Source organism: Haliaeetus albicilla, chromosome 12 (genome assembly GCF_947461875.1).
Source record: "Haliaeetus albicilla chromosome 12, bHalAlb1.1, whole genome shotgun sequence".
NCBI classification, from domain to species: domain Eukaryota; kingdom Metazoa; phylum Chordata; class Aves; order Accipitriformes; family Accipitridae; genus Haliaeetus; species Haliaeetus albicilla.
The window spans coordinates 7059333-7074274 of NC_091494.1; the positions used below are offsets into that span (position 1 = coordinate 7059333).

Below are 14942 nucleotides of genomic sequence, written 5' to 3' on the forward strand. Positions count from 1 at the left end.
ATTTTTAAGCTTATCATCTCTAACGTATGAAACGAAGCAAAACTGATTCCTATAAATACATTACTGAACTTAAGAATGACATTAGAATTATTTTATTAGCCCAGACAGCATTTTATATCTATGAGATCTAGTCCCAAGTCTGACCATTATTAATGGGCAGACAACCAGACAGCCAGATGAATCAGCTATCAAGGCTGAACTTGTGAACTCCCACTCTAAGCAGAGATTTAGTAGAAATGAAGGGATGCATTTAACTTTCAGAAGAGAAAGCACACAACTGCTTTTACACTACTGCTAGAGGTGTGTTAGTCTGCACATGGAAGGACAGAATTTAACTCCTGCTTTGTGCTCCCATGCCCGCATACACTCTTTCTAACCTGGAAGAAAGAAGCAAAACACAGCTTGTTACCTTTGAGACTTAAATTCCTTCATAATATCCAAGAAGTCATTGTAGACCTGCGGCTGGCTACCAAATTGCAGCTTCACCTGGTCAAGATAGGACAATGCATCCTCCACCTGGAGACAGAACACACAGGTTATAATAGCACAGAAGATTTTATTTCACCTCCATTGTTCTGCAAAACACACACTATTTGAAAACACAGCTGTTAGCCCTGAGCCTGGGCAGGGAATTAAAGAGCAAAGATCATGAGCCTGGTTAGTGTACCACCAGCACCATTTGAATAAGAGATACTCACTCCCCACTCCTGGCTCACAAGATAAAACTGTACCAAAAAGAACAAAAAGGAAAAAAAGCAACACAGATCAGCAGAATTACTCAGAGGAAAAAAAAAAAACATACTCCAAATTTACCATCACTGAAGTGACTGCTAGGATAAACAGAACTAGACTGAGTATTTTTCCTGCATTTATATGTGGAAATTATTATGGAAGTCTAAGAATAAGCAGAAAGTGGAAATGACATACTCAGTGTAGTAGATGTCTGCCAGGTACACGCTTGCACTTTTTTCTAAAAGCCAGACATTTCAGTTCGACATATAAGGATTTCAAAAATGGCAACTGTGGGCGGTAAATTGTTTTACACCTCAAACAGCAAGAAGTTTATGAACCATTCGTGTATCAACATCCAATTTTCAGATGTACTGAAAGAACAGCCACAGACTAAAGCAAGAGCTCTGGGTCCCCTATGGCCTCCAACAGCCAGGCCACACGTTCCTCAGCTGCAAGAGCTATACACAGGACCTCTCTTTTGTCTGAAATTAAACAACAACAAAGGAAGAAAGGCCATTATGTATGGCCCGAATCTTGCATCGGCAGAGGATTTGCCATCACTGGGAGAAAGAACCACACATTATGAGACCATTTTCAGAGGTCTCAAGAAATGAAGTGTTCCACATTCTGCAAAAGGAATTGGCCTCTCACCCAACAAGGCAGTGGGTTCCACTGAAACTGGAAAAGACTTGCACCGTATTTGGAAGAGACGAAGAAATAGGCATCAATACATATATATGTGGCCTTCTCGCTAGAGCTGAACCAAATATAGCTACTTAAATGGGTTATTTTTGGTGGACTTTTCTCTTTTTTAGGATTTTACAGCATATAATCCAAGAATAGAGCCTTCCTTACTCCCAAATTACTCCCACACAACCACCCACATAAGCCATGTGTTCAGAAAAGCACCAAATGTTTTGGCAATTTAACCCATTCCTATGAATACTCTGATCAATACTTCTTCCTTTTCCTTCCTGCCCCCGACCTTTTCCTAGCAAGTCCATTTTTCATTACGGTATTTGAAACAACAGGGTTTCAGCAGAAAGAGAAGTCCCCTTCTGCATTCAACAGTCTTCCAAAGAGGAGAAGCATCTAAGCCTTGTCAAGAAAGCTTTTAGGAAGTCACCAGCTGGCTTTGCAGGGCGGCCTCCCCTACGCACCAAATAGAAAAAGGCTCCCGGTTGCCCAAAGGTTTAGGCAGAGGTTGGTTTACTTAAGGCAGCAATGCTCAGCGTTACCTTGAGCCTCTGGAACTGCTGCTGTCCCTGCACGGGCACGGCTGGTGGGGTGGGATGAGTGTGGCTCTGCACCACCTGGCTCCCGTGAGGCTGCACCGGCGCGGTGTGGTGGTGGCCGCTGTGGACGGCTGCGATGGCTGGCCCATGGCTGCCCGAGCTCTGCGGCACGGCTGACACCTGGCAAGGCAAAGAGGACGTCACGTACAGCTACGGCTTTGCAGCCACCTCTGCTTGCTGCGCAGGCGGAGAGCAAGATCAGTCTTCCCAGACCCAGGTATACAAGTAAAATTTTAAGGAAGCAGGATACAGTCGGTTTGACCTTTAACCATGACTGCTAACAACCTTACTGAAAAAATATCTTTTGTTTTCTTCAACAATGACCCAGAGAGACCTAACAATGAAACAAGATAACTCTCATCCTATACTCCAAGTAGAGGAGAGCCCTCTCTGAAAACAAGTTACAAACACAGGTTCCCTCCAGCCTGCAGACTCACTGGCTGTCTAGTCGCTGACACTAACATAAAGACCTGCAAAAGGGACATAAAATGGGATTTTTAGTCTGACAGAGTCAAGGTTCTCTCTTTTCTCTACGACACTTACGTGTCACAAGCAATAATCTGAATGAATGAATGTTTACGAGCTTCTACACTCTTGCCATTCAGTTTGGTACTGGAAGTCAAATTGTGGCTCTCTGGCACCAGCAAACTCAGGGGAAAACTCAGCTTGGTATCTCCCCTAGAAAAACAGGGCAAGGAACAGAAGGGGTGCACTTTTTGGGTCTCCTTCATATGTTAAACCAGAAAAGTTTCAACTTGGAAAATCCGTTAAAAGAGCCTTTAAAAAAATTTTAACAAGTAAATTGCTTTTCATTTTCCACAAACTTAGTCTTCCATTCAAGCCTCCTTTAGATGGGATATACTTTTTTTAATCCTTCTCATGAACAAGAAACGTTTTGCTTACTGGTCCATCCAAGTTCTTTTTAGGAAGGACTGCCAGCACAAACACACCCTCTTCCAGTCCCTGCAAGTGTCTGCCTGCAGGCTCTTTAGCTCTGTGGCTGCTACTATCAGTGTGAACATCCTTTCTGCAGCAGTAAAGAAGCAGCTGTGTGTAAAATCAGGCACTAGGCAGGGAGGGCAGCTCACCAGCAATGCAAGCGTGGAAGATGCAACATGCCAGAAACATGGCAGAGACAGGTAACACAGGAACAGCTTTTCCCTAGTCTTTCACTGGAAGGAATCTCCAGTGCACTCTTAAAGTACATTTTTTTTCTCTCCCCAGCTGACAGCTCCTTGCAAAGGAGGCAAGAGAGGGAAGGGTGCCACCTAATGACGCTGGGCTAATGTTTTCTGAAACATTTTAATTTTCCTGAAACTCTGCAATCTAAATGCTGATCTGAGCCAGTCTGTTAAGCTTAAGATCACCCAAGATATCATACACCTGTGACAGAGCAACTGTAAGAACAAACCTCTTCCCAGTGAAGAAGAGAAAAATAGAGAAAAAGCCCTGCACACATTTGCCTCTAGGATTCAGAGACCATGATCTGAGAGAATCATTTAAAGAATCATGTTCAAAAAAGCCAAACGACACCACGTTTGTTCAGGTGGCTCTGAACATGAATGAAGCCGACAGTCTTAAAGCAAGTGCTTAAAATGAGATGTATGATAAGCATTGTCCAATCTTGGTTTTAGTTCAGGAAGCCCTGGTTACTAAAATAAAACTTGTCTCAAATACAGAATTCTACCAAGAAATGACATGGTGCTGGCTCGTCACACAGCAGGACTGCAGCTGAGATGCGGCAAAGGGACGAACGCACGCACCTGGTAGCTGGGAGTTACCGAGTACTGAATCCCCGTGGCAGACTGCATGGTCTCCGAAACCGCCTCATATACTGGAGGTGCCGGGGCAAGCACACGGTGCTGGTGTTGAAAAGCGTCAGTGCTGCTGGTGATACGTCTCTGCTGCGACGCATACACAGGTGACTCCTGCTCATCCAATCGCCGCTTCATTCTGAATTCATGCTCGGGAAGCACTACAAAACCTGTTAAAAACAGACCAATTAACAAATGCAATTGATTCATTGCTGCCTGCCAGCAACACGGATGCTAAGTTCACCAAGAGCAGGTAGGGCAAGTTTCTGTCTATTCATTTAGGTTACTGATATCTTAAGATAGGAAAGTGGAATTAAGATTCAGCTTTCTGCATAAAATATGCACTCGTGTTCTATCACAAAAAACACAGCCTTATTGTTGGAAACAAAATACTCTGCTGAAAAGTTAATGATTTCTTCAATCTCACTTAAAGGACGTTGCTAGCATGGGCATCTTAAGCACATGCAGACCCTGAGCAATGCAAAGCTCATTGAACGCAGTATTTAAACTCAACAGACTGAGGGAGAGTGCATTACATACACACAGCCTGGACATAGCTGCCTCCATTGAAAGCAGAAAAAGCCTCCTGGAGAGTCCAGGCAGGATGATGGTCAGCTGGGAGAGATGTTTTAAAAATGTGAAAGGGGGAGGAAGAATAGTCAGATTCTGCAATCAGTTACAAAGCCTCAAAATAAAGCGTTCTCTGTTTAAGACATATAAGACGTGCAACCTCAGTGAAACCCAGAGACTCACTACCAGTAGTATTTTGGATATCGTATGCCACACGGCTGTGATCCTCCTAGCATCATGGCCCCACTCACCAGCACAAGCCAAAGAGTGGAAATTGGAGCAGCACTAGCAGGCACTGCAGCTGGCATCCTGCGTGCCTGCCAGGGAAGCCAGCGAGCACTGCTCAGCAGCTCTCCCACTTGCTCTCCAGTACTTTCTCCTCCGACATGCAGGCATGTTCCTGCCCTACTCTAAGTTGTCCTTGTGCAACTTCATTTCACTTCAAATCCACCGTCCCGCTCCTAAAAGTGTCATGAATTCTTCGCTCTTTTGATTGAACTACTCACCTACTCTTTTCTGCAAGCAAATTCCAGTGCTGTTTTCTATGCATCGACTGTTATTGCCATCCTTGAGATGTTATCTGCTGTTCATCAGACCCCTGGGTGCTCAAAAGCACATGCAGACTATTAAGGTGTTTGATGGACAGAGAACAGAGTGAAATCCACCCTCTTCAGCCTCTAATTCATCAGGACCTCTCCAAAGCAAGTCTTTTTCAGTTCCAGTGCAGTTAAACACATTCATTGCTAATGTGGACACAGAGAAAAACAAGAGGGAACGAAGTTCCCCCAGAATAATGGTACAACAGCTGACTAAGCCAATTCTCATCTACCAAGTCAGGACAGCTCTCCACAGTCTAAATCCGTCATTAACCAAAGAACCCAAAGATCATTCACCAATATCTCAGTGCACGTCAAATATGTAAATGGGAGCCAGCAGCACAGAGGTTCAGAATAGATCAACAGGGGCTTGAAAACACAGGCTTTGGGCAACAAAGTGTTTTCCCCTCCGTGTCTCTCTTTACCAGTCTCTCCTCTTACTTGGAGGGGATAGGACAAGAAGGAAGATGACTTCATTTCTTTTTGGAGTTGCTCTTCAAGTTTAACTTATCCGAACAGAGTCCCTTATCAGGTCCCCAAAGGACCCGGCAGGTAGAATACAGCTGGCAGAGGCAGAGGAGGACTCCTCAACCCAAGTAAAGGAGAAAGCTTGCTCACTGGATCTTATTTACAAGTTACAAATCCTAAGCAGGTCTGACCTCCAACATACACTCAGAAAGCAGAGAGGGACACTCCAGGAGCTCATTTTGCTAATGGTGCCTGCATTGGTTGTCTTTTCATTCAGCTGGTCTCTGCTGACAAATAAAGAGCTAGGCAGGTTAACTTGAAGCTACTCCCCTCAAGCACAGCCGGCATTTAGCTTTGTAAAAACGTACAGTTTTATGCTAATAGGGCTGGGACTAAACTGAGCAACGCTGGCAAACCTGGCCACGCACCATCATCCCACGAGCAGAGCTAGCCAGGATTTTGCATGACAATGGCTGACCGCATGAGTAAAGTCTGGGCAAAGCTTTGACGGCATCTATTTATAACCCACTCACCAACTTGGATACCCTTCTGCTCTAAACACTGGTACCCCAGCCAGTCCTTCCACTTTCTTTTGATCTCCCAGGCTGGTTCGCCCCTTACCCTTTCAACGGTGCAACAGCTTTCCTTCCCTAGAGAAGCAACCAAGAGCTGCTGGTTTGCAGACACATACACACAATATCTACAAAGCAGGAACATTCTCAAAAAAAATTCACATGTGATTTGCTATAAAGAAGTGAAACAGTTCCAGTAGGCTTAACACACTGTCTGCGATAAGGGGGGTGTGTGTGTGTGTGTGTGTATACACATGGTGTATATGCGGTGTGGCGGCTGTTAAGCGTCCCACCCTTGTGTCTCACTTCCCAAAGCAACACTCCACACTTGTCACTTTGGATGGACTTACCAACCTTTAAAGCAGAGGCTGTTTGAGGACAGAAGATGGCCGGAAGACTCATGTGTCCTTATGAGGATTAAAATGCCACCTTAGGCTGACTGAGAAGCCTTTTCCCCGTGGAGCCACCAAACACCTCCGCCCTGTGAGGCTGTGGGAATCGCGGTAGCACCGAGGATACACTACCACGTACACACCAGCAGCATGAACATCAGGTTTTGACACTCCTGATTCTCGCAGACCAAGTAAGCAATCTTCCAGAAACCTAGTTTGCTGTATGGTTGACATTAAAGCTTCTGTTTAGTGAAAATTAAAGCTCCTGTAAGGTGGTTCTTCCCTCCAAATTCCCCCCACCTTCGCTAGCTGAGCTTGGACTCTGCTTCTATCCAAGCACTGTACCTGCTTCAACTTTAAAATTTCATATTACAGTCAATATATATGAATAGAGAGTCAATATTATAGGCAATAGTCAATAGCATTAGTCAATCTTCCTAGTTAACACCTTGCTAAACTCCTACTTAGGGTCTGCATCTGTTGTGTAAGAGTGGCTCACAGCAGACCACCACTTAACGAAGACTACTAATTCACAGGCTTTTTTAATCCTAGCAGAGAGATGATCTCAGTGCTCTGCTTTACCTAGACAAAGACTAGTGATGTTAACTCTGTGCATCCACCACCACCGAAACTCTACAGAGAGGGGAAAGCACTGAGGAGTGAGCAAACCAGCACCAGAGCAGAAACTGGTCTGCATCTTGCAGAAGAAAATATGATGCTGAATGCTCCCCAAGTGCATTCATCTCACTGAGGTCCTGCTGATCTTGACCTGGCATCTCCCAAGGATCTCCTTCATTCAAAAACTGGAGAGATCTGTTGTGCAGCAAGTCCTACCCCTCCTACAGCACGCCAGGCAGCTGATAAGGAAGAAAGACCGTGATGAAACCCAAGACTAGACATGTCATTTTAAACCGATTTAGCCGAAGCCTGCTGCTCAAAGGGGCAATTCCACCCACTTCCACCCTCGGTGACAACTGATTTCTCTCAGCATCCTTGCTGATGGCAAAGCCCAGCTAATATGGAAAGGTATTTTGAGGATAAATATACAATTGCAATCAGCAGCCTCAAAGACTTGTATCAGCTATCTGCCCTCCACTGTGGCGACATTACGAACAGTACTACGCTTGTTTTACGTTGTCTTCTCAGAAATGTAGCACACACTTCTGGCATCCCCTTATGGACTTTGACTCTAAGATTTAGAAAGCCCCAATTCAAATTGTATCATCTGTAATCTTAATTTGGGGGTGGGGGAAAAAAAAAAAAAGCCCCCAAAACACAGCAAGGACTGCACAAGACTGAAAGCAAGTCACAAAATTCAGTTACTTTCCTTTGTTAAAAGCATTAACCCAAGACACATAGGAGAGCTTAGCAATAACTGGACAGACTGAGTCCCACTCTGTGCAGTCCACAGAGAATCACATCCCCTTTCCCCAGCATCATTTTGACCCAAACTATCTTCTAACTTCAGTTAGAGTACACAACATTCTTGCCTACAGGAGGATGAAAACTTTTTTTTTTCCCCCCTGAGTTTTTTAGTGTCCCCTTCACAGGGAAAGGACACTGTGTAGGAAGACACCTCTGATCTTCCCACCCGTGCCACCGCCCAGCTCACCAGCTTTGCTTAGGACTACAGGTAGGGTGCATCAGGCAGACATACTGCAAACACGCACAGGATCCTCAGCTGGTAAAGCAAGAAAAAAAATTTTAAAAAGGTACGTTGCATCTCGGTAACACCCCCAGAATTATGCAATTCTACCCCGCCAACTTCATCAGAGGATTTCCCCATCCATCTGCCTCACATAAGCCAGTGGGACCGGTAAACGTAAGTGGAGCGTATCCCTTCCCCTCTGGTACTGCGGAGAGGAGAGGAGCAGCAGCACTGACACAGAAAGAGAAGGAACAAAGCGGGGACAAGGCTGAATTCAGCTGGCAGAGCACCGCACAGCTCCCTCCTCACACCCAGCTCCCCTCCTGCCCGCTCACTCCTCTGCGGGAGCAACGGAGGTGACAGAGCCTGGGCATCCTCCTCTTCCCTCACAAAACTGCCTCTCCCACAGCAGCTCTGCTCCCCAGCTTTGTACCAAATAAAATCTCAAAAATCTGCATAGCTAGAAACCTATATTGATTTTTTTATTTCAGGTTTTCCAATCAGATAAGGAGGGTCTTCTGGCATTAAGAGATCAGCTGTTAAATAGGTGTCAGAATCAAAAGCGAAAAGAAAAAGGCAAATAGAGACTAGGAAGAAAGCACATTGGGAAGGTCTGCTGCCTCGGCACCTGTTGGAACCGCAAGAAGCCTGTGGATAAACACCGTCCTCACAAAACAAGTTGTGAAAGCACTGCTAGAGAGGATTTTGGTCCCCGCAGAGCGAGGACCCTTCTGAAAAAGGGCGAGGAAATGGCATAGAGGCAGATGACGTGTTTAATGCATGTGGGGGCTTTTTTGAAAGGTTTCCTTTTGAGGGAGGAAGGACTCAAAACTTGGGAGCAGCAAGCGTGAGACTCGGGTACGGCTCCAGACCCTGGACGGGCTGCTCTGATCCCAGAGCCATCGTGGATGTCCTGCGGGACAAGTCCCCCACAGGATTTTGACACTGTATATCACGGTGCCTGCTAGAAAGCAGCTGGCTCAGGTTCCAGCAGCGCTGCTGTCTGTGCACTAACCCAGCCGCACGACTTCCAGAACATGACCCAGCTTGTTCAGCAACCGCTGGTATATTTTTTGCATGGTGCCACACAGCCCGGATCCCTCACCTGTAACATGGGAATAAGCCCCTGACCCCACTACAGGGGCACATTTGTGACGGGATAGTCATTCCAAAATGAAATTAGAAGTATCCAAAAGAAAAAGGTGCTGGAAAAGCAGTATCCAAAGCTTTTGGAGCAGTTAGGAGAGTTTTCTGCAAGGTGACATGATGACAGCCTGCGGATGACATGCCAGCACCCAGCATGCAGCAGACAGGACACAAATAAACCCCACTCATCTCCGTCCAGATGGGTAAGAATTTGGTAAGGCTTTGCCAGAGCAGTGAACGGCCTGGGTGTTAAACCCCACTGCAAAGAGATGATCCAAACCGAGCTTTACACTCAATACAGAGGTTAGCATCGTTTTGCCCTGTTTCTCGAGTATGCTTTCTCCACGTGCAGAGAGAATTACCAGAATACTTTTATTTTTTCTTTTTTTATATATATATATAAAAAGAGACAAGACCCCACAGGAGTTGGAAAAAAGCAGCGCGTCCCCAAAAGCGCACCCCCTGCCTACCAGCCTGAAATGACAGCTATTACGGGACTCTCTTTTCTGTTCCAGCTTTAACAGCCATAAAAGCTTTCCAATGCTGGAGAAGACCAGAACAGCAATCTGGACAGAAAACGATTCATAAATCCTGGAAACGTAAATGATCCTCTTGCCAATTCCAACGCGATGCTCCCGGCTCCAAGACCCACACGTGCCAGGAGCCTGCGTGGAGGGCTCCTCCGGCAATCCGGGCTGGGCAGGGGGGGCGGGAAGAGCATCCCCCTTCCCCACTCTGCTTGCAAAAGCAGTCTAAATCACCCAGACTTTCCCCAAACTTTAGCAAATTACTGCCATATTATTTGGTGAACGATCACGTTGAAGCTTTTCAAACAAATTCACGCTGAGACCATGTATCTTAACCAGAAGCGGTGGGTGGGAGGGGCGAGGAGGAGATCCTTTGGGGTGAAAAAGCACAGTTTCCTTTTGCAAAGAGCGCACTGGCCTGAAAAACTGCTGACCTCACCCGGGCAGGGAAGAAAAGACCCCAAAAAGTGGTTTTCTGTTCCCGGAGATCCAGCGCAGGCTGACACTAGGCTGCCAAGGCACTTTTATGTGATGAAGGAATTTTACAAGTGCTTTAAAATTACTACATTAACATAAGGCGCCATTTTATTACATAGTATTAACGGCACCGTATTTTAGAACGATGTATACTTCTTTGAAACTGTATTTAAAAAAAAATAAAATTACAAGTTAGGACTGGAAGACTGAAGTGCAGATAGAGCTGTACTGGAAGAAGCTGGGCATTTCCCACTTGTTTACTGAGCCCCCACACCTTTGAGCACAACTGATGAATATAAAAGCGACAAGTTAGGAAAGAAATGTAAGGTGTTGGGTCATCCTTAAGCTACACTTCAGCACAGGAAGCAGGTTTTGATTCCTCTGGGCAGCGCGGGAGATTAAAAATCCACGCGCAGCCCAAGATGCCTTTGGTAACTTGTTCCAGCGCTATTTTAAACAAATTATTTTTTCAGTTTTGCACCATTTCAGCAGTCCAAACAAACGCATTTCTTCCGGGACGTGCTCTTTCCACCAGCGTGCCGAACACACGTGTTATTTGCACAAATAATGACTCTTAAAACTCATTCCAAACCCGGGCCAGGAAAAGGCAGAAAAGACAGTATTTGGTTAAGCAGGCGCAAAAGCGCGCTCGTGTTTTTTTAAAGCTATCCGACTGCCGCGGCCAGCCTCTTGCAGCCCCAGGAAAAAACCTGAAGCGGTTTCTACAGACGTCCAACAGCCTGAAGAATTAAGAAAGAGGGCCGCCACATCAAGTGCGAGACTCTGACAAGTTCAAGGCACAGCGCTGCACGGAGAGGACGCGTTAAAAAAAAGGATGCCAGCTTGCTATTAAAAACGCTCGATAATTAACGCGTGCAGGAGGAGCTCTCCGGTTTCCGTAGATCTCTACACATCGCTTCCAACAGGTCCTTACGGATTGCCGCGGAGGTTCAGCTGGAAAAAACCGCAATGGGGGGGACTCTCCGAAAACCCACGGGGGAACTCCTCGGTGATCCCGGGGGCCGCTTTGGTGCGAGGCGGCGGAGCAGCCCCCCGGTGGTGGTGTTGGGGGCGGTTTAACGAGCGGCAAAAGGTTTTTAATGGCAACTTCTCCGGGAAGTTGAGGATGGGGGGGGGGGGGGGCGGACAGGAGCCGGGGGAGCCCCGCGCCGCCCCCGGGCTCCAGCCGGCTCTCGGGACCACCCCCGCAGGGCGGGCAGCGTGGGGAGGAGCTCCGGTGGAGGCGGGGGGAGAGCCCCCGTGGAGGATCCAGCGCGCAATGCGGCCGGTACCGGGGGCGTGCAATGCGGGAGAGAGCTGGCGGAGGGAGGGAGGGAGGGAGTGGGGGGGGGGGGGGGGCGGTCCCGCCGCAGCCCGGGAGCGGCACCGGGCGGAGGGCGGGAGGAGGAGCGGAGGGAGGCGCCCGCCCGCCCGCCTCGCAGCGCGGCCCAGCGGCCGCCGCCGCACGCTCCGCCCGCCGCTCCCGCCATGCCGGGGCCGGGACACCCCCCCCCTCCTTCCTCCCTCCCTCCCCACCCCCTCCGCCGCTTCGAGCCCGGTGGGGCGGGGCGGGGCGGGAGGACGCGAGACCGCCCGCGCGGGGCCGGGGCTCCCCGGGGAGACGAGAAGAACCGCGGGCACCGGCCACCCCCCCCCCACACACACACCGCCAGCGCGCGCGGCACCGGCGCCAGGCCCCGCCCCCTACGGATCGCCGGAGGGGGCCGGCACCGGGCCTGGTGACCCCCCCTCCGCCCCTTCCCCTCCCCCTTACCTCGAAGCGGGCCCTGGCAGCGGCCGAGCGTCCCTCAGGCTCAGGGGGCGGCGGGGCCACTGCGGGCCCCTCCCGGGAGGGCGGCGGGGGCGAGCTCTCCCCCGGCGCGGTGAGGTGAGGTGGGGTAAGGGGGGGGTGTCCCCGCGCCCCTCCTCCCGGAGAGGGGGGGCGGGCGGCGGGCGGCGCCGGGGCCCCGGGTGGAGAGGGGGGGGACACTCGGCGGGGGAGGGGGGTAAGATGGAGTAACCGTCTCTCGGCCGCCGCGGCGGAGCGCTGCCCGCTTCTCTGTTCCCCGGGAAATCCCGCCCCTCCCCGCGCAGGGGGGGAGCCCCAAAAGCCCACTGGGCGCGCCGCACGCCCGTCAGCCCCGCGGCCAATCGCCGCCTCGGTCCCGCCCACCTCGCCCTCCCCTATTGGCCGCAGCCCCCAGGAAGGGGATGTGGAGAGGAAGGGAGGGAAGGGGAGGAGGGGGGGGGGGAGCTACCGCCGAAGAAAAATGTCCGTATAAGCAGCGCGCCCCGCCCCCGTCCCGCCTCCTCCGCGGTTCCATTGGTTGCGGCCGAAAAGAGCCAGCCAACCGGCGGGCGGGCAGCTCGACCGTCAACGGCGGGGAGCCCGCCCACGCGGCGGGACCGGCCCCGCCTCCGACCGACGAGGCCACGCCCCCTCTCTGGGGAGCCCTTTTGTGGAATGTTTACATCGGCCGCGGCCCGCGCGAGCGCGCGCGCCACCCCCTCCCCTCGCGGCGCGCGCGCGCGTGCTCCCCGCGCCCCGCCGTCAACCCAGCCCCCCCTCCCCCCCGCCGCCGGTAGGCGGCGGGGGGGGAGGGGGGGGCTGGGTTGACGGCGGGGCGCGGGAGGGGCGGTGAGGGGCTGCCTTTTGTCCCCGAACCCCTTCACTTCCGGGATGGCAGCGCCCCACGTGGGGCGGGTCGGTTACACGTGGGGGGGGGCACAGACAGACAGACACACACACACACACCACACGCACACACACGCACGCACGCACTGAAGCGGGGAGGGGGCGGCGGAGAGGCCCCGCGCGCCGCGGGGGCGTGCCCGCCGCCCCGCAGCCAATGGGGGCGGGGGGCGGGGCCGGCGCAGCGACCGCTCCCCCCCCTCCCCTCCTCCTCCTCCTCACCCACACTCCCTCCCTCTTTCCCCCTCCCCCCGCCCGCCCCCTCCCGCCGCCGTCGCGCGCTTCCCGCCGCGCGCTTCCCGCCGGCGGCCGTTGAGAGCGCGCGGGTCGCTCCTTCCCTCAGCCCAACGGCCGCGCCCCCCACCCCCACCCCCCATCTGGGGAGAAGCAAATGCCGGTCTAGTCGTGAGGAGAAGGGGAGGTGGAAAGGAGGCGGGAGGGGAGGGGGGAAAAAAAAAGCAGCTGTTACATACCCTCAACGCGCAGGCGAGGAGCCCTGAATGGAGGGGGAACTCCCCCCGGGGCGGATTGGCCCCGCGATACCGATCGTCACGACCGGACCGCCCACCGGCGGGGGTTGGGGGTGGCTGAGGGAGAGGCCTCAGCTCGGAGGGCGGGAGGGAGCTGACACCCCCCCCCCCACACACACACACCCCCCCGGCCCTGCAGCAGAGCCTGACCCCAGCCGAGGTGGGCGAGCGCTATCCGGTCCCCTCTGCCGTCGCTAAAACAGGACCTGGAGATGGGTACGCGGCTGCGGGGTTTTTAATTTATTTATTTTATTTCTCCCGGGGTTTACAAAGTTGTGGAGGGAGTTGCTGCACTTCTCTGCTGCAGGCACCGGCCACTCCCCCCCCCGTCTGCCTGAAATCAAGGCTGGAGGAACCAGGCCTGGCCTTGGATTAGCTGTCACCGGGCCTGCTGCTCAAGCACCTTCACTCAAACAAGAGCTAAACATCTTGTGTTTTTTTCTCTTTCCAGCTGCTTTTCCCTTCCTCGGTTCTTACCCCCGGCCAGGGTAGGAAGCAGGCAGCTCCCAGGTGCTGCCAAGAGGCCAGGACATGGCAGACACAGCAGAGTAGGATCTCTCTTGCCTCTGTGGCTGGGAGCTGCGGCTCGGTTTAGCTGCTGAAAGGTTGCTGGCCAGGGGTGCTTGAACCTGCATGGGCTGGGGATTGAGCCCGACCCTAGGAAGCTGGTGGCAAGGAAGCAGGAGGGCTGAGACTTGAAGCACTCTGGAGCCAGGCTGTTTCCAACCGGGGCTCAACATGCACCAGGCAAATTACAAGCAGTAAAGTAATTGTAATAAGCGAGGCGATGTGCGTGCAGCCAAGAAACCCAGAAAGCCAAATGAGAGAGGTGGGCCCAGGGATGGCAACACCACTTTGGGGTTTCCCTGCAATGGCTTTAAATCCCATTTCCAGCCTCAGCCAGCACTTTGGATTTAATTCTTGGGCTTGTTTTGGTTTAGGATGAATTTTGCCCGTGGTGGTTGCTCCCCATCCCTGGGGCACTCTGGGGAAGGGGAGATGCTGCAGGCAGGGCAAGGCACACCTGCTACCTACACACAGTGGCCCATTTCTCCCACTGCTCTCCAAACAACACAAAGTTTTACTTTCCAGTAACACTTGGCACTCTGTGTGAAGTGGCCATTTCCACAGAAATCCGTATTTCTGCTGCCGAGCGGGACCTGCTGGCATGGGGACGAGGAGTGGATGGAACAAAATCTTGTGTTGTGCAAGAGGACTGAAAACGCTGGCTTTGACAAGAAACGTGGCCCTGGAAATAGTTGGGGGGGGAGTGTTTGGGTTGTTTTCCCATGGAAAATGTTTACAACCCTTTCCTCCGCCTCCAGCACAGATGGGATCTTTGTCCCTCCTCGAAGGGAGCTGCTGAGGTCTACGACAGCGGCGTATCCGAGCAGTTCCCATTTCAAGCTGGCGTCGGTGCTCTCCCTCCCTCTCATCTTTACCTAAGCACGGGTTTTCCTCGGGTTCACCCCCCCACCCCCGT

At 51.6% G+C, this 14942-nt stretch overlaps 1 protein-coding gene across 2 annotated transcripts in view; it reads right to left on the reverse strand.

Annotated features, from left to right (window-relative positions):
- The window catches only part of SIN3A (SIN3 transcription regulator family member A), a 35760-nt gene extending 22315 nt beyond the window's left edge, over positions 1–13445 (reverse strand). Inside the window, exons 1-4 of one of the 2 annotated variants that reach the window (XM_069797862.1) lie at positions 13403–13445; positions 3791–4011; positions 1971–2147; positions 410–516 (exon numbers count right to left, since the gene is read on the reverse strand). In XM_069797862.1, the coding sequence (XP_069653963.1) occupies positions 410–516; positions 1971–2147; positions 3791–3979 (473 nt within the window). In that variant the 5' untranslated portion in view covers positions 3980–4011; positions 13403–13445. Of the gene's footprint in view, positions 1–409; positions 517–1970; positions 2148–3790; positions 4012–12011; positions 12427–13402 lie in introns of those variants that run through there. The other variant, XM_069797861.1, reaches the window with a different exon arrangement.
- Positions 13446–14942: the final 1497 nt, after the last annotated feature.